The 25,976-nt window shown below is 37.0% G+C and overlaps 2 protein-coding genes across 3 annotated transcripts; one reads left to right on the forward strand and one right to left on the reverse strand.

Annotated features, from left to right (window-relative positions):
- Positions 1–927: 927 nt before the first annotated feature.
- Positions 928–10,463, forward strand: LOC114145093 (ATP-dependent RNA helicase DDX39A). The gene is made up of 10 exons (XM_028018480.1): positions 928–1,077; positions 3,387–3,594; positions 5,071–5,198; positions 6,138–6,414; positions 6,565–6,683; positions 7,835–7,966; positions 8,056–8,165; positions 8,938–9,082; positions 9,237–9,384; positions 10,199–10,463. Exons 2-10 carry the CDS (start codon positions 3,387–3,389, stop codon positions 10,213–10,215), a joined length of 1,284 nt encoding a protein of 427 aa, XP_027874281.1. The 5' UTR covers positions 928–1,077; the 3' UTR covers positions 10,216–10,463.
- A 175-nt stretch (positions 10,464–10,638) lies between these two features.
- On the reverse strand, positions 10,639–22,506 carry LOC114145094 (protein CYR61-like). 2 transcript variants are annotated; one of them, XM_028018482.1, is made up of 6 exons: positions 22,332–22,506; positions 18,916–19,129; positions 17,009–17,256; positions 15,440–15,566; positions 15,172–15,353; positions 10,639–12,774 (listed from the first exon to the last, which is right to left on the reverse strand). In XM_028018482.1, exons 1-6 carry the CDS (start codon positions 22,380–22,382, stop codon positions 12,469–12,471), a joined length of 1,128 nt encoding a protein of 375 aa, XP_027874283.1. In that variant the 5' UTR covers positions 22,383–22,506; the 3' UTR covers positions 10,639–12,468. The 2 variants fall into 2 exon arrangements, with proteins under 2 accessions (XP_027874283.1, XP_027874282.1); XM_028018481.1 differs by having other exon boundaries at positions 15,440–15,584; positions 22,332–22,505.
- Positions 22,507–25,976: the final 3,470 nt, after the last annotated feature.

Here is a 25,976-nt window from a genome sequence, read left to right on the forward strand (position 1 = left end):
AATGAGGTCATTAGCAGGACTCTGGAGAACTTAGGAGGTGATTCAGCTGTTGGATTCAAGTGTGTTGGACCAGAGAGACAACTAAGAGTTGCAGGACACCGGCCCTCGAGGACCAGGATTGACCACCCCTGTACTAGGTGATGCCGTTGGGATGTACAACTCAAAGGAACATTAAATGTAAAAATACTTTTATATTTTATGTTATTTTATGTTATTTTCACACGATACGCAGTCAGCAAACACTTAAAAAAAATACCAACAAACACTTTTTTAAAAATACTAACATTTTCTTAAAAGTCATTTTAATAAAACCAAAATTACGGATTATTTATGTATAAAGGTTTACACGTATTGACCAGAACAGAACACTGAATAAATTAAACGGTGCCATTGGATTAAGGGGTTTCAAAGGTTTATAGCTTTATTCGTGATATTTTAAAAATATTTATGTATTGTATAATGCAGAAAAATTTTAGGTGAGAAAAAAATCTACATATTCTTTTTATGACCCATTCACATTATCTCTGAAACAATTCACTGTGATGCTGGTATACCTGGTGAAATCTCCAGAGTGTTAGCTTTATTTTGATACTGAGAATATATAAATATAGTTTGTAATGTCTGAGAAAAATTTAACTAGCTTTGGGCATGCTATTTCAAGCAAAGGAAAAAAGAACTTACCAAAATGGCTCTTTGCAAAGAAAACTTTACTAGCTGTGGAAAGTGCTGCTGTGCTAAGCGTGTAAATGTAAAGTTTAACAAGTGTTAAAAAGGCGTCAATTACAGCATTGTCTAAAAGGTTATGTTATGATTAATGATGAAAATACACTGCTCAAAAAAATAAAGGGAACACTTAAGCAGGTGTTTAACACTTAAAGTGTTCCCTTTATTTTTTTGAGCAGTATATATCATCTTTCACAGTACTCCATACTATAGCGCCCTCTATCGACTCCATTCCGAATTTCGGAGGTGTTCGCGAACGCAGCATCTTCGTGTGTCCAGTCTGCTCTCCGGTGAATAGCGGTTAGCTGGCGCGGTAGTTGACCCTAAATAACAGCAGCGGAGGACAGACTTAAGGTAACATATGTTTTCACTTTTCGTAACGCATTTGTGGACGTCTAATTGTGCGTAAACTCCAACCTGCAGAGGAATATTTATTTTATTTTCCAATTGCATTGGAGACATTTCAGGTGTAACATTTGCTTTGCTAACTGACATGTTTGGCGCATCAATATCAGACCGTTGTAAATTGGGGGTAACCGTTTGTGTTTAGGTGAAGTCATGGCGAGGAGCTTTATTTCTAAAACATGTCGAATTGAAATGGATCTTGTATGGCTGTGAACCTAAATCCCATGCACAATACTCGTCTCTGCTAAGCATGCTAACCAGTTTGTATGAATGAAGGAGAAAGACTTCATTGTTTTTGTATGTGTCCGTTAGCTCAGGTCAGCGCGTCCAGCACTCTACAAAGCTTTAAGCCCGGTGTATAGTAAAACACATAAAAGTCAAAACAACTGGTTAATTGTGAACAAACAGAAAGAGCATTCTCGTTGTTTTCCTCTCAATATTTATTTATTTATCTTTGGTAAGCCGGGGCCTGCTAACGTTAGCCTAGCTAACTTGCAACCAACATAATGTCACTGAAACTTAGCATCTATAACAGCATCAAAATGCATCGTCAAACCCATTCTAATATTTAATACGTCACGGCGAACAGGCATTGTGTTACTATCCTGGTCAAAGATGCTGACCCGTTGCGGCTTTGCCTTCATTAGACCCATTGGGGAAACCAGGACGCCAAGATTTTAGCACCAGATCCTTTTTAATGTTCTGTTTTTGAAGTAGGGCCTACCTGGGTTGGATTGGTGTTTCCCCGCACATCGAACAGATGTTCAATTAGTTTGAGATCTGGGGAATTTTGTGGGGGAATTTTGAAACCATTCCTGAAATACCTTTGTTTGTGACAGAGAGCATTAACCAGCAAAAAAAATAAAAAGTCCATAGCCATCAAAAGAAAACTCTTTCTACACAGATTGATCTACGGCGATGCAACATCATACAGGATAAAATGCAATGCACTGTGAAACCAGACACTATTTACTTCAGAAAGGCATTAACTTTCTCAGAAACTTGTTCTGCAGTAGTTCATCTGGACGTTCACTTTCCATGTGGGTCAGTGGACGTTAGTTACCCATGACCTTATTGTCAATTCACAGCTGTTCCTTCCTTGGACCACTTATAGACAACTGACCACAACAGACCAACAACACCACACAAAGGCTGCAGCTTTGAAGATGCTCTGACCCGGTTGTTTGGCAATTACAATTGGGCCCCGGTCAAATTCCTAAAATGTATCACCCTTTTCTAATGAATTCTGATTAATTAATTTAGTCAATAACTTAACTTTGTGATTAATATATCTCATCCAGGTCCCAGATGAAAAGATATTATTCACTTTAATATCTGGTAATCTTATACTGTCAGTAATCTTATTTCTCATTGTTTTATACTCTAGATAGTAAAAACATTTTACAAAGTAAACTAAATGCTCAGCTGATATAGATCTACAGCCAAATTAGCAGCAGTAACATCTCTCACATTGCCGTAGAGAAAACTTAGACTTCTCTTATTGAAAATACTCAAAGTTTGTTGAGGTTTGCCAGAACTTGTGTAAGCTCTCTTTATGTGAAGGTCAATTATCTCATTTTTTTTAAAGGTTTTATTGGCTCTAGTGGCCTTTATTTGATAGTTAATTGACTAATTGGTAATGAGAGAAGGGGGAAGACATGTGGCAAAGGTCGCCAGGCCGGGAATCAAGCCTGCGACAGCCGCGTAGAGGACTAAGGCCTCCTTATGTGGGTTGTGCTTAACCTCTGCGCCACCACAGCACATCCCCAATTATCTCATTTAAATCATCTCGGGTATAAAGTTTGGTTTGAGCATCGCTATGCCTTTTCTTTCCCGTAGAGTTTGCTCTCTGCATTGGATCGTAACTTCAGCTGTTGAACAGATGGCATCACGTTTTACTCACTGGTCTACAGTGAAGTCCCCAACTGAATCAGTGACTGTTCGTTTCTGCTTTTTATGGCTTCACAAAAAGCAGAAATCATCACCGCTCCACCTCTGTGTTTGATAGTTGGTTTTAGGTTGTAGATTTTTAGATTGGTTTCCTCCAAACATGGTGTCAGGCGTTATGTTGAAACATCTAATTATTCATTGTTTATTGTTCAAGATGCTTTATTGTTAATTCAGATGCCATCTATGCTGCTGTGGCCTTTTTTCATGAGGTTCCTTGAGAGTTTCTTCTTGTGAACAATTACTGTAACAAAAAAACACAAACATGTGCATTTAGTTTTCCCCGTTCCCCCCACCCAATTGTGATCCAGATGGCAGAGAATGACGTTGATAATGAACTTCTGGACTATGAGGAGGACGATGAGCCCCAGGGACTCCCAGAAAGCGGCACCCCTGTCAACAAGAAGGAGGTGAAAGGTTCCTATGTATCCATTCACAGCTCGGGCTTCAGAGACTTCCTCCTTAAACCAGAGCTGCTCCGCGCCATTGTTGACTGCGGTTTTGAGCATCCTTCAGAAGGTAACTCTTAGGCCTGTCACGATAGCAAATTTTGCTGAGCGATTAATTGTCTCAAAAAATTATTGCGATAAACGATAATATTGTCTGAAGATCTTTTTACACTGATTTAATGGAAATGACGTAATAATGCATGTGATTTCCTGCCAAAGATAGATACACTTTATTTTCAAAAGAACACTAAACACTGGAACTGATAAACAAAATAAACAAAACAACCAAAAACAAAATGGATTCTCAGTCTCCATTAACAAAAAATGTACTTGATAAAAACTAAACAACATAAAGCCAAAGTGTAAATAAATACTGCATTCAACCAAAAGAGTGCAGATTATGAAATCTGTATATTATGTTGCCCTTCAGTAATAATTAGATTTAAATAGAGAAAACGGGCACATCGACTACCTGATGCAATAGTTCACACTACATGATTTTTTGCTCCTATTTTTCCCCTTATGACAATCTTAGAACGTTGGACTTTCTAAGATTGTGTGGTGTGTTATGGTAGATCGTTGTTGCTGCTCCGATCCAAATCCGGGTTTTCCCCGACTGGGCTCTTAACACAGCCTGTTGAATGTGACAGGTAGCCAATCAGAAAGCGCGGATTCTCCTCCGCACTTTCTGAGGGGAAATTACGTCGGGAATCCCAAACAGCTGAAACGGCGCAACCCGAAGCCCAGCGGACATTGGAGATGATACGTGGAAACAACATTAATGTTTATTCAACATGCAAAGAATATAGAAATGACAAGAGGAGGAGCTGGAGCGCAATTGCTACCGCAGTTGATAAACCCGGTAACTTTTCAGCTGTTCTTCGTTAACGTGACGTAAATAGGTTATAATGATTTTCATTCAGTCAGGACTTTACGCTGACACTAGCCACATGCATTGCAGGTAGATTGTAGTAAAGCATTGATTAATGCCTGGTTTTTAAATTAGTTCACTGGACTTGTAGCCATTATTTTGTGCCCATTGTTGGACACCACACGGCAGGACCGAACCCGATCGAACCGTTATACCTAGGATTTCTGTCGGCTAATGTGTGGTCTGTCAGGTTTTGAAAATGGGCCGACAATAGATCGTCGTGTGCGCTGGACTTTACACTAAGTAAAATGAGGAAGGGGGAGTCAGTGGAGAGCACCGGAGTTGAGCCTTTTTTCATTCGGTGTCATCAACAGAAAGAGAAAAAGGCCGGAAGAGACGAAGAGACGATAATGCCAATAATTGAAATGACGTCGATAGTTTTAATTTATCGTACGATTAATCGATTTATCGTTTATCGCGACAGGCCTAGTAACTCGCATTTAAAACCTCAAATAAAATGTTACTGACTAAATTAATTGTAAATATTGGTTAGAATTTTGATTCGTAAGGGCATTTTGATTGTAGTTTAGGCAGCTATTTAGATCTTTATTTGATCTATGTGATGTCTGAAGATCTTTCTTATTATTAATTATTTGCCATTTTTTTCATTTGTAGTTCAACATGAGTGCATTCCTCAAGCTATTCTTGGTATGGATATTCTCTGCCAGGCAAAGTCTGGTATGGGAAAGACGGCTGTGTTTGTGTTAGCCACATTGCAGCAGATTGAACCTGTGGATGGCCAGGTGAGTTGATCATTAAAACACTCTCAACCCTTGAAGCATCTTTGTTTCTCTAGCTGGAATTTCTGCTTATTGGTTTTCTAAATTATCAACATTTTAATTGGCTTAGAAGTTAATTAAATGAAACTTTGGCCAAAAGGACAAATGTATTTTCATAGCATATTTCAGCAACAAGTAGTTCAAAGTAATATACATGACAGAAAGGGCATAAAAACATAGAAAAGATTAAAAAAGGAAAATGAAAGACTGGAGCGATGGGTGACTATATTTGTGGACTGTTTGCTGCATGTTTTCCACTTTTCTCTCCAGTCCCATAATGTACAATTCAATCCACAAGAGCCTAAGAAAACTGGCTCTATATTTATGTCTATATCTGTCTAGACCTGTTGTTGAAATGATTTGATGCAGTAAAAGGGAAAAAATAAAAGAAAATATAGAATTTTTATTACACTTTGATAAGAGTAAGTACATTTTGGGACTTGGAGGTAAAAAGTATTGCTTTTTTCTTCCAGCTCTGAATTCTCCAAAAAATAATAATGCACCAAAATCAATGTTGTTCTTGATGTTTGAAATATTCAAGGTTTTAAATATACCACATTACTGTTTATTTTTGGAAAATGTTGTATATTTTGTAGTTTTCCCTTCACAACATTTTTGTTCTTTTTGACAAAAAAGGGCATAAAAATATTGCAAAGTTTTTTTTAAAAAATACAGAAAAAAAAATCATATTTCTTGTCAAGTCTGAAGTTTTTGAAAAGATGTGATGAAGTGAAAATGAATAAAAGGCTTGAAGTCAGTCAACAATATGTTCCTTTATAGATCTTCTAGGTAATGTTAACAAGCTGCTTTTTCCAAAACAGCAGCTTCAATAGCATCAGGTTTTAGTAGAAATATAAAGAACCAATGGCTCTACCATGACGATTCTCTTTTTGTTTGTACCAGGTGTCTGTTCTTGTGATGTGCCACATACGGGAATTGGCCTTCCAGATTAGCAAAGAGTACGAGCGCTTCTCCAAGTACATGCCCAACGTCAAGGTGTCTGTGTTCTTTGGCGGCCTGGCCATCAAGAAGGACGAGGACGTCCTGAAGAAGAACTGCCCTCACATCGTTGTAGGAACTCCAGGTCGTACGCTGGCCCTCATTCGTAACAAGACTCTGAGTGTGAAGAACATCAAACACTTTGTGCTCGACGAGTGCGATAAGATGCTGGAGCAGCTGGGTGAGTTAGAGGATAGTCAACTGGACGCAAAAGAAAGAAGACAAATTACTGACATGTCATGATTGTTCACGGTTTAGCTACTTGTGTACATAAAGAATCTGTTAAAAAATAGCAAATATTAAATACTTTTTGGATATTTTTGTCCTTCAGACATGAGGCGTGATGTGCAGGAGATCTTCAGACTGACACCTCATGAGAAACAAGTTATGATGTTCAGCGCAACGCTAAGCAAGGAGATCCGCCCCGTCTGCCGCAAGTTCATGCAGGATGTAAGTTATCACTGAGCAGATTCATGTATGGATGAGACAAGTTGGCGTGATGAGACAACCCTGGTAAAAATGTGTGGATCCTCTTGGTTGTCTTATTTTTACCTCATTTCATAGATCTACCATAGGATTTAAGTCTGGTGGTTTATTATTTATTTGCTTTTTTGATCCATATTATTATAAAATATATTAGCCAACAACTGTTGTGCTCTAAGCAATCTATTGCAATATGAATATTGCACACACTGATATTGTGATGATGATACATTTGCAATATATACCCTAGCAAAAATAATAAACATAAAAGGAGTTATTTCGGTCTGCATTTGTAAATCACTACCTTCCTAAAATAATGGAATTGTGATTTTTTTTTTTTGCCTTAAAAATCTTTTGGAAAGAAAGAGGTGGTGATTTTTATTTATTTTTTGGCAATATCACATTTTGGCAAGTCAAAAGTATTTTATCTTGCCAAAAAGTCAAAATCACTTGCATAAAATCTGTATAACAAATGAAAATGTATGTAGCTAGGACAAAGTGTACAAAATAAAATTTGAACTACTATTTGTAGCTCTGTTTTTATTAAGAAATGACCAATAATAAAACAGGCTGAAAGTTGTTGATTTAAATTTAATGTTTGAGAACCTATGATACAAATTTCCACTGGATATTACAGTATTTGTTTAGAAAATTAGTTAAACATGTCTTCAAGATGCCAAGGACATCTTTTTTATTGAGTGTGTATCTTTGTTGCTTTTGTTGCCTGTTGGTTGTTATTTTTGAGGAAATAATCTTTTTTATTGTATCTTAAAGCTACATTACCCTGCCTTCAGGTGCAGGTTAGCCCACCTATAATACATGCGTCTTACTGTTTGTGATGAGTGTAATGCGTTGCTCGCAGTAAAGCCCCCGTAGCTTTGCCCACCTGTGGCTGTTGGTGTCGTAAGTGTCCATTTCAGGGGGACAAGGTGAACCTCCTCAGCAGTTCTGGCCATATGCAGCGGTCACATGGCTGCGCTGATGTGCATAAGAACAGACACAGAGAGCAACCAGGAAGAGCTTTTAGCTTCTCTCTTTGTGCTTTACATTTCTAAAATAACTCATAAATGTGTTGATGCAGCTAATTTTACTCATTTGTTCCCTTCCTTTGCTCACAGCCCATGGAAGTATTTGTGGACGATGAGACTAAACTGACACTGCATGGCTTACAGCAGTACTACTGCAAGCTGAAGGACAGCGAGAAGAACAGGAAGCTGTTTGACCTTCTCGATGTGCTTGAGTTCAACCAGGTACACCTGATGCCTCTTCTACCCCTCTTGATTTTACTTTTATCTTAATAAATGGTTAGAACTTCACATTTTCCTTCGGCTCATGATAGGTGGTGATCTTTGTGAAGTCTGTGAATCGTTGCGTTGCCCTGTCTCAGCTGCTGGTGGAGCAGAACTTCCCTGCTATAGCAATCCACCGGGGGATGGGACAGGAGGAGAGGTAGGAGCTGATTTCATCAGAGGGTTGCCATGTGATGCATCGCTCACCTTCTAGTGTTTGGGTATTTTGCAGAGATATACCAATATTAATATCTGTGTCCCAATATTGAAAAAAAAATGTAGTTCGGTTATCGGTGAAAGAGTGCTTAATTCACAAATTCAGATCTATTTTGTTTAATCCTATGCTTTCCGCTCTGAGTGATGTCATGCGTTATTTATTTTGCATTATATTTAGAATTCATAATTTCATTTCATTTATTTTTACATGTTTGACCATGTAAAAAAACCGGACAAAACCTGTTGTCAGTTTCAGTGTACTATTTATTTTACATTGGCTGTTGCACTCTTTATTGCTCTGACTGAACAAATTAAAGCTGGGTTGTTTTTACATGTTTGACCAAGCGTGTGAAGGTACTGGTAGATTTAAGTGTGCTGTGCTGCTGCAGAATTATCAGATACATTATTAATTTAGTACGTTTATCTCTGTGTTTAAAAAATGAAATGTTTTAATTTAGTCCAGATATCTTTTCCTGCATCAGATCAGGATCTGCTGATGCTAACCCTCAGATATCTGTATCGGTATCGGAAGTAAAAACATTTATTGTTGCATCCCTAGAATTTTGTTAAAAATTGTGATTATAAAATTCTATATCTATATTTTATACAGTATCTATACCAGCTTTGCCTTGAACAACAAGTGGCTTTTCTCACAGTACTTGGATGTAAAGGAATCATTTTTTGAGGTTTCTGAAAACTTTCCTGACCCTCTCCAGGTTATCCCGGTACCAGCAGTTTAAAGACTTCCAGAGGCGGATTCTGGTTGCCACTAACCTGTTTGGCCGAGGAATGGACATCGAGAGAGTCAACATAGTCTTCAACTACGACATGCCCGAGGATTCTGACACATACCTCCACAGAGTAGGTTCAGATCTACAAGATTTGGTCTTTGGTATGGTTTTAATTTGTGTGGATTGGTAAAAATGTGGAATCAGGAATCAAGTATGCTTGTTTATGTTTACCTGATGCTTCTTGTCTTTTAAGTCATTATTTATTAAATTTTGTTTTACATCAGGTGGCCCGTGCAGGCAGGTTTGGAACCAAAGGCCTGGCCATCACCTTTGTTTCAGATGAGACTGACGCTAAGACCCTGAATGAAGTCCAGGACCGCTTCGAGGTCAACGTAGCTGAGCTGCCAGACGAGATCGACATCTCCTCCTACAGTAAGTTTCCAAGGTTGGCATGTGGCAGGTCATGGGTTAAAGGAGCTTCACGTCCGGTACCAGTATCTGAACACATGTGCTCTGATAATCGAAACCTTACATTTTGGGAACATTTATGTTCAGACATATTACAGTGCTTTGAAAAAGTATTCACACTTTAAATGAGCTTGTTTCTAATTTTGTCACATTACTGCCTCAAACGTTAATGTATATTTTTGGATTTGGTGACAGTCCAACACAAAATACTGCATAACTGAGAAGTGGAAAGAAAATGATTTTGAAAATGAGTTTCAAATTTATTTTACAAGTAAAACATCTGAAAGGTAGAATGCAGTTTACCACCAGTGAAACAATTTGGTTGAATGAATTCAAAATTGAGTTTTTGGAGCACATATGCAAAACACTGTAGATGGAGGCAGCATCATTCTGTGGGGAGTTTAGGGATTGGGAAGTTGTTTAGAGCTGATGGGTTGAGGTAAATGTAGGGCGATACTAGAAGCAAACCTGTGTAAAGTATTACTGTAGCGTCTAAACACAAAGGCATGCTATAATTTAGATTTTTATTTCACTGAGTTTTCTGTTTTAACATGAGAAAATGTGGAAAATTCAATGAATGCCAATATTACTGCAAAGCACGCACACTTTCCAAGTCAGTAGTCTTTCACTGGTGCTTGCTAAAGCAGTGTTTGCTATTCAGACATTGGAATGTATGAATCTTTAGTGGTTAACGTGTTAAAAAGTGAGAATTACAGAGACATTAGACTTTTCTGTTGTAGCTTTTCATTTTCTAATGTCTCTGTTTCTGTCTTTGCAGTTGAACAGTCCAGATGAGTTTGCAGGCTGCAACCAGTGAAGACTGTTTTTATGACTACTATTGTTGCTGTATTGTTGGCAGAAAGGAGGAAATGAAGAAAAATCCGTATTTGTTTAAATATAGCCCTCCCAACATAAATGTAGTCAAGTTCAAAAGGCATTTTTTATTTTCAACATGTCTTTGCCGAGTGCTTGTTTTAATGTTTTCCTTGTTTAAACCATGTTTTCAAAAATATTGTTTTGGTTAAATAAATTTTTTGTAACTTTTTGGTGTTGAAGTCATTGTTAAATAATCTTAAATATATAAGTATTTTTGGAAGATACTATTTTATCAGCAGATAATTAAACTCACCATCAGAGGGCAGCACTATAGTTTGGGAAAAGAATATATATATACAGTATATAAATAGAAAAAAAAATAATCAACCAGAAATGCAATTGTAATTGGCTAAAATGGTACTTTATTCTGAAACAAAAGTATTGATTAATTACATGCTGAATAGTTTGGCGCACACACCATTGCTTATTTACCAAAGGCCTGTGGTTCTGCTTAGAAGTTTACACACCCTCATTGTAACATTGCAGCATTGTTGAATACAATTAGGTGATTTTTAGAAACAAGAACTGGGTTCTCAAGTAAAAATAACTGATTTTCTCAGATCCACATACACTAAAAATTATACACACAGGCTCTAAAAATCTCTCCAAGATTGAGTTTAATGTCATTTAAATTGAACTGTTTCATAGCACAGACCAAATTTTTAAGCATTGTTAAATTATCAACAGGGATGTGGTCAGTGTTTTTTTTTTGAAGGTTAATGTTTGCTTGCCTTGTTCATACTAAAACCACTTTTTATCCATTTCTCAGATCTTTATTCAGGTGAAAGAAATTTGGTTTGGATGTTCAAAACAACTCGGCAACCATTGTGAAAAAGAAAGTGCTGGAAAAATAATCTCTACTGGCGCTGAAGCTAGTTTTAAATCACTGTCAACCAAGAGAAAGAAGCTCCTGCTGCAAAAATTTCAACTTCAACTAAATTTTTAAGCCATACATATGGACTGCAAAAGGAGACTACCTCCTAATTAACTTCACCTCAAACTGACAAGCTGAATATTTGCAAAATAAATTATCTAAAAAAACTGGGTTGAATCAGATAAAACAGGCTGACATTAAAGTTAGCAGAATGACTTAACTTAACTTAACCCATCTCAGTCTATTTAAAGACATTTATGTTTGTGTTGAGTGTGAAGTTTTGCAAAGGAGATGAACTGACAGAAATGTACAAACTTTACTCTTTGTATCTTAGCTTAAAAGTATCCATTCAAATAGGAGTCTAAAGGAAAACATCTGACAGAAAACAGTATTTACAGCCAACTATTAGGAAAGTAAAAATAAAACTACAGGAATTTATTTTGACTCTTATAAAACAGCATATTTATTCTGACATTATTATGACTTTATTTGTGTACGACTTTATCTTAATACTACGACTTCTCACAATTTTATTTTAAAATTTGTTTTAGTATGGGTCTAATACGCTGTCGTATAATATAACTGAGATATTTGTGAATGAAATCTTATTTATTTATCTCACTCATTGTTGGTTCATTTCATGCTGAATTCTTTGGAGTTGAGACAGTGACTTGTTTAACCTGAGTTTAGGTTTTCAAGTAAACCAAGTCACAATGTGTGCACAGCAGCTGATGCCTGTGTTTTTTTTTTTTTTTTTTACAGATTTCTCTAATCAAAAATTCCATCCACCTAATGCATGACACCGAAGATGTAAATACAAAACAACCTACGTTATTTTCCTTCAGTAGTCACTGAGTAGTCAGTGCATTATTAGATGTTCAGGTCTCAAAGTGATCCAGTGATACTAAAGATTCCCTTTCACTGGCGCTACATGACAGTCAGAAATGTCCATACCAAGTAAAGTGCTTTGTTGCTTGTGTAGAGTTTCTCCTCTGGCCAATCGAAGCGTTTCATCTTCCATACATGAAACCAGCAATCAGTGCAGAGTGCAGAACGGCTGGGGATTTTAGGGGTCTAATTTAGGTCCCACGTCAGGCTTAAACAAAAACAGCCGAGTGTACAATCCACTCCGGTCACACTAAACAATGTGGTTTGCTTTCAGGGAGTGACTAATAATCCTGGCAGTGCATCTTGCCTTTTGTCTTCTCCATTTTGGAGGCAGAAGCAGAGAAGCGTCTCCTTGTCTCGAAGGTTCCTCCTCTGAGCTGATTTTCCAAACGACAATCCTCGCATCCAGGCTAATCAATAAATTTGTGTGTGTCGCCGTACATCCAGTGCTGTGGAGGGAGCGCCGCTTCATTGAGGTGGTCGCAGTCACGGCTGCATTTACATGACTGGATGAACATGGTCGGCTTCTGGAAGCGCTCGCCGTCCGGGCAGACAAAAGTCACAGGCACGGTGCGCGTACGGCGCGGCGAGCAGCAGCGGCCGTTCGTACACACACCGCAGTAGTTTGGTCGGTAGAGACGAACGCTTTGACATTCTCCGTAGGAAAGGCGGACGGGCTCTGGGGCTTTCTGCGTTGGGGAGCAGTGCTTACCTTTCTGTGGAAAATAAAAAAGTGTTATTAATAGTTAAGGTCTTTACCTTAACTAAACGTACAGTGGGCAGAGTTGTGCAGTAACCAGTTAGATTCACTTGCATAACCTTTGGATAGCATTTACTTTTAGGAGTATTTTTTACTACACTCTAAGTAACTTCACTGAATGAAGAAAAGCTTGTTTCAACCAAAAATTTACCAGGCACACACACACACACACACCTGCAGTTTTTGTTAAAGCTTCATGAGTTTCATAGTGAAAGAATTTGATTAAGATTTTTTTTCTTTTGCCTGATTCTGTTATTTTGCAGTTCTGTTATTTATATAATTTTAATCTTTAATATACCAAAATTTCCACATATGTCAGAGCTTAAAACTACATCTGGTAAAAGGTCTGTGGCACCACCTGAAAAAGGTTGAGTACAAACAATATCCTCAGAGATTTGGAGAACTTTGGCGAGGTAGAGGGCGCAATAAGGATGAATAATGAAACTTAAAACATAATTATCAATTTAACTGTGTTCACACTGGCTGATTACAGCTTTACTGTTTTTCTGTTTAGCATAAATGTCACATTTAATATAGAACAAGGTTGAATTCGCTTTTTATAACCACTGCATATGGCAAGCTTCTCTAAAATTCAAACTCATCAACATTTGTCTCTATACACAGACATTTATGATGACTTTTAGCACTAAAGCATTCAGCTCAGTCAAGCTGAGGAATCAACAAAGGATTAATATAGACAGAGCATTTCCCTGAACTCTGAGTAAACAGACCGGACTCAGCTATCGACAGTTGCTTTGCAGGAATGCTGAGTATGATGGACTATATTTAAAAGTATCTGCCTGCTACCAAAGCACCAGTGAGTAAATCAGCACTACGCAGTTCACACCACATCTAGTGCTACTGAGAATATAGCTGTTCCTAAACTAAGAATAAATATTTAACCACAAATATTCGTTCAAGGTTGGAAAATCTAGTTTTTTCTTTTATCCTGCCCATTTTTAAAATTTTCTTTATCTGGTCTTGAGTAGAAAGAGACTTTGTTTTTGTAAATCGGTCGTTAAGCACACAGATAAGAGGAGAAAAAAATGACTTATTGGTAAGTGTTATCAGGGTTAGACTTTGTGTGATTAATATTCGTTGGAAGTACAGTTTCTTCCAAAGATATTCATATCCTCTGAACTTTACGCTGCTCTGACCTGTTACAACATGAGATTTTTATGTTTGTATAGGGATTTTTAAGCGAAAGATAAACACAAAATAGTGCATAATAGTTATCTGGAAGGAAAATAATACCAGTTGAATTTTTGGCCCATAATTCTTTGAATTATGGAGAGAATCGGTGAACATTGATTTTCAAATCTGGACTTTAGACCATGTTAACACATGTACATGTCACCTACGTTACTTGAGGCAACATTTGTTGTTGCTTGTTTTAAGGCTTCTTCTTCTTCTTGCCACTGTTGAATTCTTGACTTGGTCTTTATGATGCCGTTGATTCACTAATGTCTTCTAACAAATGTAAGACCTGCACAGAGGAACCTGATTCATACTGAGATTAAATTACACATGTGTACATGCAGTTTGTTGGTTAAGTAACTTCTGACAGCAGTTTATTTAGAGGTATCTTTAATATACCAAAATTTCCACATATGTCAGAGCTTAAAACTACATCTGGTAAAAGGTCTGTGGCACCACCTGAAAAAGGTTGAGTACAAACAATATCGAAAGGGGCTGAATTAAATTGCACGTAATATTTTTCTGATTTTTATTTGCTATCTCTGAACTGAAACTAAGTATTTAAAGCTCTCTTTTCTATTCCTTCCTCTTTACACTTCATGTTCTATTTTATGTTAATCTGTGTTTATAAGGGGGCCAAATGTGGAAATGTTCGAAGTGTATGACTATGACACTATTGACCTGATGGACCTGACGTCTCCTCTTGTTTGGGTGCATTATGAGCTGAGTGTTCCCATGAGTTGGCAGATAGCCAATGAACAACTAATAAAATATCTCCACACAAGGCTTGCTCTTCTCAACTGAAGCTCTTTTAAACAGATTGTTGTAAAATGAGGAAAATTTTCCAAGGATCAAACCATATAAAGTGCATTCAGTGTTCATGAGCCGTTTACTTTCTCCGAATTGCCTAAATTGTTGTTGACGTCAAAGATAGTATTAAGAGCGCTCACTTGCTCATGTTTCTGCAAATACTTTATGATAAAGATAATTTGTAGCACAAACTATGATCAAATTTCAAACTCAAAAGATTTGACCTATTTTAGTATGAAGTTAGTCATGCAGTTTGTCAACTTTGAATCAACTATCAGCTTATTGATGTAACTTATTTCCATTCTAAACTAATTTTCAGTATTTGACTGAATGGCATCAGACCCACCTTGGCTGGGACCGTCTGACTGCGGCACGGCCGTATGGTGCAGATTCTCGTTTCCTTCTCCAGTTTGCACTGCAGGTTCTCGTTGGTGATACGAGAGGAGATGCCCATGCCGCAGCTGCGTGAGCACTGGGACCACTCAGTGGTTTGGACTGGACACTTTTTCTCCTTCCTGGTGCCCCAAACTGAAGGAGGAGGAGGAATGTCAGGGACAAAAAAGATTATGAAAGGTTCCTGATCATTTCCTGCAGCTTTCCCTAAACACTGTTACCAGGCATGTGTTTGTAGCCCTGTCGGTTTTCCCAGCTGTTTGTCTTGATGTGTGTGATGCCATCATCCAGGATCAGCTCATTCTGATCCCCTTGCGGCACTGCATGGTACCAAGGTCTGGGCAGATGCTGTTGTAAAGGAGGGATCTGTTAAACAAGAGACAGGACATGTGGGCCACTTATGTTACCATCAGTAATGAGCAGAAACGCATTACTGTAATTCGATTACGTTTTTCAAGTAATGAGTAAAGTAAGAGATTACAATTGTAAAAAAGGTGATCATTGTTGCTTCCACGCAAGCAGACTGAGGAACCACCTTTGGCACTTTTGATCTGCCAAAATAACGGGTATGCTGTGGTGGCACAGGGGTTAAGCACAACCCACATATGGAGGCCTTAGTCCTAGACGCGGCTGTCGCAGGTTTGATTCCTGGCCTGGCAACCTTTTCTTCCCTTTCTATCATTACCTGCTTTCCTGTCAATTAACTATCCAATAAAGGCCAATAGAGCCAATAAAATCTTTTAAAAAAAGAAGATCTCCCAAAATAACTTGACTGATGCGGCTACATCTAATTCCACCAGACAAACCTCTGATATTTCCTCTACAACAGAGTATTAGGGCCATACTAAAAAAAGAAGAAATAAAAAAGTAAAATTACGAAAATAACATTGAAAAGTATGAGAATAAAGTCATAATATTACCACTGTATTGTCCTTTTGTCTTTACTTTATTCTTGTACAGCTTTATTCTAGTAATATTATGACTATTCTGGTAACTATATGACTTTATTCTAATAATTTTATTTCTTTATTCCTGCAATTTTATTTTTTAAAATGTTCTTATTGTGGGCTAAATACTCCAACCTACTACTCTTCTGCTAAGCAGGTGAAAATAAATAAACAGAAAATAGGTAATAATAATTCATTATTAGTCCTCTCTGCACTTCACCAATTGTTAAAAGATGTAAATGTTACTAATTCGGAGTGGAGTCAGTAGAGACTGATTTAATTAATTTTATCTTATCACTGTATTTTACATCTGTTCGAAAGGAGTGCAAACACAAAAATAATTGTATTTTATATGGTGGAATACAAAGAAATACTCTTCTGTTTAGCAGAAGAGAGACTTGATTTTCTTGAAATATATAGTGGAATATGCAGAGAATAGGTTTAAATATTCAACAAAATTCAAATCAAGTATTGCTGCATTTCAATCAAGTTAAACAAGTGAAACAAACGTTTTTAAAAGAGATGGTTCCATCTGATTAAATGTACATGATGGACTATGCAGAAAAAATAGTCTGAAAGGTGTATTGCTTTGCAGCTTATTCAGGTTGTTCATTGTTTTATTCAAAAGTAATGAAGTAATTATTAAAGAAACTAATTACTTTTGAAAATAATTAATCAGTAAAGCAACTGGATTACTTTCTTGGGGAAGTAATCAACAATTAGTAACTAATTACTATTTCCAAATAACCTGACTAACGCCGGTTGTGATTGTGACTGTGTGTAGTTTTTTTTTTTACACACAAACGCACACACCCCTACGCACGCCATCACACGCGCACACACCCGGTACTTAGGTGGAAGAAGCCAGGTGTCCTTGTGGCAGTCCACACTGAAGCAGCACCGTCCCGGGATCCTGACCAGTCGAGGGAAGGGGCAGGCCGGTGAAGCGGCGGGCAGCTTGCTGCTGCAGAGCGACGTGCAGCCGACGGCTCCGTCTATGCAGGAACACTGGTCCTTGCAGCCTGCATGGAAGATCTCTCCATTCTGGTAGATCCTGTTATTGTACTCGCATGTACGTCCCTCTGATTTTGCTGAAACATGATCATTAAAGAGAGAAAAAAATTAAGTTATAACACTGCAATTAACAGCATGAGTAGAAATAGGTCTTTTGCATTTAGAGAGGAGAGATGATTTTGGTAATGATCTGAAACAGAAAAAGCTTTAGTCTGATTTAATGTTAGACCATGACAGTATCTGTAGATATCTGCTGTATTTATTAAGCACTTTTTCACCCATTATGAAATGCTTTACAAGACTAACTGTAGTAGCGATCGCATACTGTATAGTACACATAAGAAACAGATACCAGAACAAAACTTACGTCAAAATGTATTGAATAATGCCTACAAAGAAAAGGTGTCATCAAACAGGGCTAGGAACAAAATCGATGTCTATAAACGTAAAATAACTTCAGTCTCAAATTCCATTCTTCATTATCTGCGGTTATTGACAAGGACATGATGAAAAGGTTTAGAAAGTTCTCGTACAGGTCAGCGTGGTTTCTCAAAAGACTGTGAGCAAACCTCACAACAATGTGGCAGGTTTGCTTCAAGTTTGGATCTGGAAGGCAATTATACACCGCTTTTCTTTTGCTGCTTGTCAAAGAGTTTCTTTTTGTTACTTGTAGTATTCCTGAGAGACAGCACTGTCCTATGATGGCAGTGCTGTCACTACATCCAATAATCAATAATAACCCACCATGACTTTGCTACAGAAGTGGTTCAACACATCTGAATCAAATGAAGGCTTATTAGCAACTTTCTCGATAGACACATGATCATTTCAATAGTTAATACATCTGACAGAATATTAAATGTTCAATGTATAGATTATTAACTGAACTCCAGTTCAAAACCACAAAGCATTCTGGGAGATGTAGGCAGAGGAAAGATTTTAGTCGCTCAACCTCCAGCTAAGCAAGGTTGGTGGAATCAACTAACTCACTCAGCCTTTGGTTACCTAGCAACTCACTCACTCTGGTTACCTAGCAACAACATGTTGAGTAAATTAAGCAACTGCAGTTTAAGATTTACCCACTGTGTCTCATTAAAAATAAACAGCAATGGTGTGGAGTAAAAACTATGGATAAAAGAGGAAAGGTCACCCTATCAATTTGGCATTATTTCAGGTATTATTGATATCAACTGATGTGAAACGCTTATATAGTGATACATTTTTCAGCCTTAACCCAGATAAACAAACTACATATTCCTTAACATTATTAACGGCTTTAGCATTTGTTCCTTAACCTTGTAATACTGCAGGGCTGCCTGTGGACAACATTTGTTTAATCAAAAGAAAATTGCCCTTATCAAGACTACCTACTGACCTTTCACCTTAAGAGTGAACAGAATTACACAGAGTACTTGCTAAGAAGTAAAAATAGGAAAAAAAGGAAGTGGCAGACTCCGTGTCCCCAAGAAGCAGCTATTTATAGCTCTCAGGGAAGTGCAGGCCTGGTACAGATGGAAAGCGTAATATTATCCCTGAAACCCCCATCATGGCTATAAACTATTTACTACTTATTAAAATGAGTAAGGCTACATGCTGCTTCACTGCTGCACACCACTTTTACTTTTAATCTCATTTCGGCTTGTTAAAAATTGACCCAACATGACCGGAAGAGTAAAGGAACCTTTAAATCATATGAGAGCCATTTTCCAAGTGAGACTTCCTGCTTCCTCCCTCACCTCGACAGACGCCCCAGGCCACTGTCACGTCGTTGCCATAATTGCACTCCAGTCCTTTGTGGTGGTCGCAGGGCTTCGTGTGGCCGCAGTCTTCGTTAAGCTGTGCAGCGCACACCTTGCAGCAGCCACAGCTGTCTGGCACGGTGCTTACGCCTGGAGGGCAAGCAGGGGGCTGTGCAGGGCATTCACACACAGCTGGGCAGCTAGCAGACACCTGGAGGGATCAACATGTCAAACAAAACCCACAAGATGTTAATGCATGCTCAGGTTTTGGAAATCCAAGCAGCTAACATGTATGTATACACCCCATGCTTCTCTAACATAATTTATTGTTGACCTATCAGGCCAGTGGTCAATATTACTACTTTAATATAGAGCAGAAACCAGTTATTATATCAGTTAATTGAATATTCTATTGAATATTTTTACTATTGCTTAATTAATCGGTTATAAAAATTGACAGTCTGCAGCTTTCTCATTTAACCATGTAAGCCTTTTAATACAATATTAGAAATACATTTAAAAAAATGCAAATGAGCAAATAATTCATTTACTTTAAGCAGAAACATTTAAGTACCTAAAATGTGATAACATGCCATCCTTCAGTCTATGCTTGATCATTGTAGCAAACAATGCATCTGCAGCTAAAATACTCAGGCCTTTCTGCTTCACTTAACTACACAGTGCAGAGCTGATCTGTTGTTTGGGCTAACTGATTAATAATTGGATAGCAAAAGGTGATTAAAAGAAGATTTTTGTACAGAATCTGAACCAGATCAAGATAAAACTATAGCATTTAAGTAGTTTTATAAACAAAGTTTTTTTTCAATCATAGGTGCAAGTTGTATATATTTATTGTACAGTTTTGGCTTAATTATTGCTCTAAGTATGTTGTTTCAGCAAGTGGCCTTTTTTGAATCTGCATACTTTAGTTAACATTTAATTGATTATTAAATTAGCTGATGATTATTTCAGTAATTGATTCATCATGATTAATCCAGTTAATCATTTCGACCCTACTTTAATATAACCCCAAACTTTGTTCATGTGATCAACTAGGTTCCTAAAAAGTATTTTCATTGTTCTACAGTGGGAGGGTAACCATATCCAAATATACAGATGTTGCTACATAAAAATGTCCAGGTCTGTTTTCTAGCTTAAACAGAAATAACAACATACTACTGGTACGTTTAATGTCATTCTTTGAGGAAACTCAACGTAAATATTGCAGATTTCTTTTTTAAAAACAGTTAAACACCTGCATTTGTTATATCAATATTAAATTTTTTTAGCTAAAGCTAAAAAAGTTAAAAGTTATTGTGGAAGGTCCAGAGAGCCACTTTCGGCTGCATACCCAACACTTTTCATGTTCACATGGTTGATTGAGCAGCGCTCTGTGAGATGTTCAAAGCTTAAAGTATTTTTTAATAACCTAACATTATTAACGGCTTTAGCATTTGTTCCTTAACCTTCATGATGCTGTTTGCTCTCTATTGTTCCCTAACAAACCTCTAAGACCTTCATAAAACAGCTGCACTTTAAATTACACACAGGTGCACTGTTTTTACTGAATATGTAGTTTGAGGAGGCAATTAATTTCATTAGATTTAATTAATGGTGTCAACATGAAAGGGACTAAATATAAATGCATAGCAGATTTTTCAGATTTTCAAGTTGTAAAAAAACTTGAATTCTTTCCTTTGACTTCACAAGCCTTGATCATGATCATATAAAAGCACCATTAAGTTTATTATAAGGTGGCATAATGTGAAAAAGTTTGTACATATTGTGTCCGGTTCTGTAAATCCAGTGCAATAAGACAGTCTCCTTTCACATCAGCTCTTGTTTTCTGATAAAATCTTGTTCCCTGTGCAACAAGCTGTCATCCAGCCATATTTCTGCATGTTGATAATCCTATAGCGAAGTGACACTTTGTGTTGGTCGGTTAAATAAAATCCCATTAAAAAGTTTGTAGTTGAACCATGACAGAATCTAACAAAAGTTCAAGGGGTGATGAAACTTTAACAACAAAGTTCACTGTTAAGTTTATTAAATCTCAATTAAAAGGTTAAACAATATTCACTTTTTACATTTCTGATGTCACTAAGCTGCCTGCACCCACTTAGCACTGCCTTGTTAATGTTTGTGTTTTTTATAGTTCTTATGTACTTTCTTCTTTTAAAGCAACCTGCTGCTCTGGAGCTCAAGTGTCTCTTTGGATCTTCCACAACTCATTATTAACTTTGGTTAAAAATAATAAAGAATCAACAATTTTTAAATATAGACATAATAAGAAATATAGTTTTTTAACTGTTTCTCTTTTTTCAATTGAATAATTAATTTCCACAACTAAACACGTAAATTAAAACTCAAAGAGAAATTACACACAGTCCCAGTAGTATTTTTTTTTCTTGTTTGGTTGGAAGCTGTATTTTTTTAAACATAACTTTCCATAAATATAATTTTTTAGGAGAAAATGCAACCATCCTCTTTTTTTTTTTTTAACAAAAGTGTTATGTTTTCCTTTATAAAACCTAAAAATAAACAAATTAAATTGTGGTTCTTTAAAAATGACAATGAATTTGTTTTTAATGTGCTACCCAAAGGTCTCCATCTGGCCACTCCATATATTTTTTCTGGTGGAAAAGGAAAAAGTTATGTGCACTAAGCATTTTCACCTCAAGATAGTACAAAATTTAGTGTGGCCATAATGTATACGTTTGCTTAAATCAATGTGTATAACAACATAATAACATAATTCTAATGTAAAATTTGGTAATTAGTAGCAACTGTTGCTTTTCTGTTTTATATAAAAGCAATAGGATCAGGTTATCAAATTAAGTTTAGCATTTTTGTGCAAATACTATAAAATATTTGAATGTTTTCATCAGAATCTCATTCTTTTTGATGCCTAACCGGATCTGAAATACAATGCAGTAAAACTGCTACTTAGTTTCTTAAGCAGTCAGCCAACACATCTAAATCGACTTCACATATATGAAGTAAAATAAAGTTTTATTTGACTTATTTTTGCAGAATGGGGTGGCAGAATGGTGCCCTGATGCCCAGGGGGACCAGTCATGGAAGACTCGCCCCTGATTGCGCTCGACTAAAGTCCCATGCAGACAATTAACTTGACTCACGGCTTAAACGCAGGAGCCAACATGTTTCCATTTGTAAGAACTTGAAACATGAGTTGGCACGCTTATTACTAGAAACGACAAACTTCTTTTCTCGTACATTTTAGAACAACAGAAAAATTACCTAAATCATACCAACACAAGAAAAGTTTATTTCACCGAAGAATGTTTCTGTTAACACCACTGACAACAAACTGTACGCAATTATTTATTTGTATGTATAGTACGTCCATATAAATCCACTATCGTGAGCGAGCTGAAGGATAAACAACTTACCTGTGTCATGGCGACTGTTGTCATTAGAGTCACGTAGGTCAGAAACGTCATTATTAGCTTGGAAAACGTCTTAAAACAGAGATGAACGTGAAATTAAAACAACCTGCGCTATGTTATAACTACTTTCTCTCCCCGCGTTTCCTTTTCTCCAGGCTTCAGACCGTCAACTTCCCATTTTATACTGACAGTGGGCGTGGTTTCCCCCACGCGGCTCGCTTTCTGATAGGTCGGTGGGCGGTTCTTATAATCAATGCAGCCATTCATGAAACCTCCAGAGCTGCTAGGTATTTTCTTCATGAGTTAAAAATTAAAACGTAACGGTCGCTTTCAAGTCACATTCCTGCTTATGCGGCCTCCACCCTCCAGAGTAAATATACTCATTCTGCAAGGCCAGACAAGGTAACATTAAGGAGGACCTCCACCTCTGAGAGGGGAGAACAAGGGGGAGAGCATCTGCTCCGTTTTCCCTGAACAAATTTCATGCCAGAGCAGAAAGTTTAAGTGAAGTGTATTCAGCAAGTAGTTAAATAATAGCAGCAGTGAGTGAGAATAATCTTTGCTCTGCATGTTGAGAGAAAATGCGTTCCCACAGTTTTTTTAAAAATTGGTTTGCTTGAATGTTTCATCTGAATTTTTGCTAGGCCAACTGTTTCTGACCATTATTTCTCACCACATCATGCTGACTAGGGAATAATACCTTTAAGATCACTTGGAAACAGGTACCATTCTGCTTGTTCATATTGAAAAAACATTAGAATATGAGCAGTTTTGTCAAGATCATGTAAGTTTTACTTAAATCGATGAAAACTCATCATTATGTAAGGTAATGATGTGTTACCTCAGGTGGCGTGGTAAGAGCGTGGTGCATATAAAGGTAAGGTCATGGGTTCAATCCTCATACTGGTCAAATAAAATCTAAAGTGTAGCTGGGAAACAGGTTTATTGTTACAGGAGCAGAACATATGTTGGCTGGCCTCCTCCCTCTCCTGTCCTCTCCCCCTTTGCCTTATTCAAACCGCAGGTTTCCAGCCACACCTGCCCCAACACAGAGACCCTTTTTGATGAAAGAAATGTGATATGCAGAGGTTTTCAAAGCTAGTGTTCTGTTCTATGTATTATTTCTTTAACTTTTTTACAGCACATAATGTAAAAAACCTTTATAATTTCACGTTTGAATAAAATTAGTTAATTTTGATCAATAGCTTCTTTAGATGCTAAATATGCATATGCTTTTGGTTCATGTGCAAATCATATTTTGCATAGTACCTGCTTGTTACTTAGGTTTTTTTTCTCTAAAAATTTGCTGTTTCTTAGTACATGAAATTAGAAGACAGTGACTAAGCAATAGTATATGTGGAACATTTATTTATGAAATTATGCAGAACCATGCAGAAGTATCATATTTATATCCTTACATTTTCACAAAGTTAATTCTTTTGGGATTTTATTTGATAGGCCAAATAGAAGTAAATCTATTTAAGCAGGAATTTAAGTAGACTACAAAACTTCCACTTTTATAACCTTTGAGTAGCAGACAACATACTAATGGTTACATCTACTGCTTCAATTGAAATAAAGTCGTTTGTTGCATGGCATTTGCTGTTTATTAATGAGACACAATCTCTGGGATTGTTGTCTGTTGTCACCTGACTACTGTCTGACAGAAACACACTGTTTGTCTAAGTAGCTAGTAATTAGTTTGGTAACCGAGCACAGCAACTATTAAAATAATCCCACAACAACACTGAGATGGGTTTGATGTCATTCCCAGGTTCTGGTTTTGAATTTAGAGGCTAAACAGAAAGAGCCACCGACGCTTATTCCTGGTTCTGTCTTCTTGAATTTAGACTAAAAGTTTCTCTAAAACTCTCCACTGCACTTATTTTTGAGTAGTTTCTGTGTCTAGGCTAAGACAGTTGTAGTAGAACCACCCATATTTTAGTAATTTATGCTTATTTGCAGTGTATGATTAATTTTGTAATTCTCTTGTTAATAGTCGATGCACAAAGTACCACTAAAGACATGCCAAGTTATTATTGGTGAGATATTTTATTACAAGAGATCCAGCAGCGGTATTCGTCTAAAAATGCTGAAGCAAAGTGGAGAAACCAAGAGTTTACTGCAAGCTTAAGCTCTTTGGTTAACAGGAAGAGCTGTAACAGAATATACTAGATGTGTTTAAACATTGAAATGCAATACGCTGAGTGGGAATACAAAATAATATCAGCAGATGACAGAGAGTTTGATCCTCATCACATGTGGCTCCCAGATACAAAACAGGATGCAACACGATCCATAAAAAAACATACAGAAAGGCAGTTTCTGACAGGGACTTGATGTGGGAAAACAGGAAATGACCTAATGAAAGAGCAGTGGGAATGTTAAGAAAGGCTGGTGAGAAACACAAGGATGAAGCCAGGATTGAGGTGTGGTGGTCTTAGCAGGTGTTTCTTGGTTAGAGAGTTTGTTTTTTCAGAAGGAGGAGTGTGTGAGTTCCCTGCTGACTGGTGCAATGCACCAGTACAGGGTTTCTGGCTGTCTGGATCCACGGTTTTATAAAAACATACCGCTCCTACATGAACATTTTAAAACCCTCAGAAATAGATGTCAATGCATGTCAAGTAGCTGCAAAATAACATGTGACTAGGACTAAAGAAAATGAATAAATATTAGGTTTGAAGAAAAAAAACCAACAAAAATTAAAAAATGGAAGTTGCAAACTTGCATTGTCATGTAAAACATCAAAGTTTTTCACACTTTCACTTTGAATTTTTTGTTTTTGAATGTGATACACCACAACCCAGTAGTGCATAACTGTAAAGTGGACACACATTCACACCTCAGGCAAAAGGCTTCAAATACTCAGCTTTGCGGAAATAAAATACATCCAGATAATCTAAAGTGCTTGTGTGCTGTAGGACTCAAACTGTGGCTTATTTGTTGTTCCATGAAGTATCAAGGTAACATTTTGAGTGACGGCTTTTACTATAGTGAGACACAGCATGTTACAATCCCTGCAGTTTGCGAGCAATTTCTCTCAGCTAGACCTTTAAGGAGCAGCAGCCAGAAGAATGAGATTATTGTTTCACTGGTCGCTTTTCTTTACAGCAATTAGTCAGCAAACGGGCAGGAAGAAAGGGGGAATATAAAGGCAGCTCGGAATGTTTGAATATTAAATGTTCAGTGTTGCAGAAAATAAGAATATTACAAAAAGATTACAGCACCCTTGTGCCAAGAAAGTTGAATTGAAGGAAGAAATGTGGTAGGAAAAGTTGCAGCAGAAACAGAAATAACAACAGCTTCTACAGTTTTGTCAAGAAAAATCCAATCTGTATCTAATCTTTACCAATAAAATAATAACCTGATGAGCATTAATATTTACTGATGCTCTCCATTTAATGTAACTGGTTGATCTTATAGAGACAAATGGGCCAAAAGCTCGTTCTCTAGATGTGCAAAAAACCCACAAATTTTACCAGGTTTTTTGGTCTATTTTCCACTGCACATATCTTTCTACACTTGAAATAAAAAATAACTTACAAGTCACTTTTCAGCAAGATATAAGAGCTTATTTTAAGTCAATTATTCCTTAATGCTGATGAAAAAGTACTACTTCCACTGTCAGATTATTTCACTTATAACAGG

This window comes from Xiphophorus couchianus, chromosome 5 (assembly GCF_001444195.1).
Source record: "Xiphophorus couchianus chromosome 5, X_couchianus-1.0, whole genome shotgun sequence".
NCBI classification, from domain to species: Eukaryota; Metazoa; Chordata; class Actinopteri; order Cyprinodontiformes; family Poeciliidae; genus Xiphophorus; species Xiphophorus couchianus.

Coding starts and splice junctions, on each gene's coding strand:
- LOC114145093 (XM_028018480.1), top strand. CDS start 3,387: ATGGCAGAGAATGACGTTGATAATGAACTTCTGGACTATGAGGAGGAC. Junction 3,595..5,070: donor TTTTGAGCATCCTTCAGAAG/GTAACTCTTAGG, acceptor TTTCATTTGTAG/TTCAACATGAGTGCATTCCT. Junction 9,083..9,236: donor CTGACACATACCTCCACAGA/GTAGGTTCAGAT, acceptor GTTTTACATCAG/GTGGCCCGTGCAGGCAGGTT.
- LOC114145094 (XM_028018481.1), bottom strand. CDS start 22,382: ATGACGTTTCTGACCTACGTGACTCTAATGACAACAGTCGCCATGACA. Junction 15,585..17,008: donor TTCTTCCACCTAAGTACCGG/GTGTGTGCGCGT, acceptor CTTGTTTAACAG/ATCCCTCCTTTACAACAGCA. Junction 12,775..15,171: donor GTCAGACGGTCCCAGCCAAG/GTGGGTCTGATG, acceptor TATTTTCCACAG/AAAGGTAAGCACTGCTCCCC.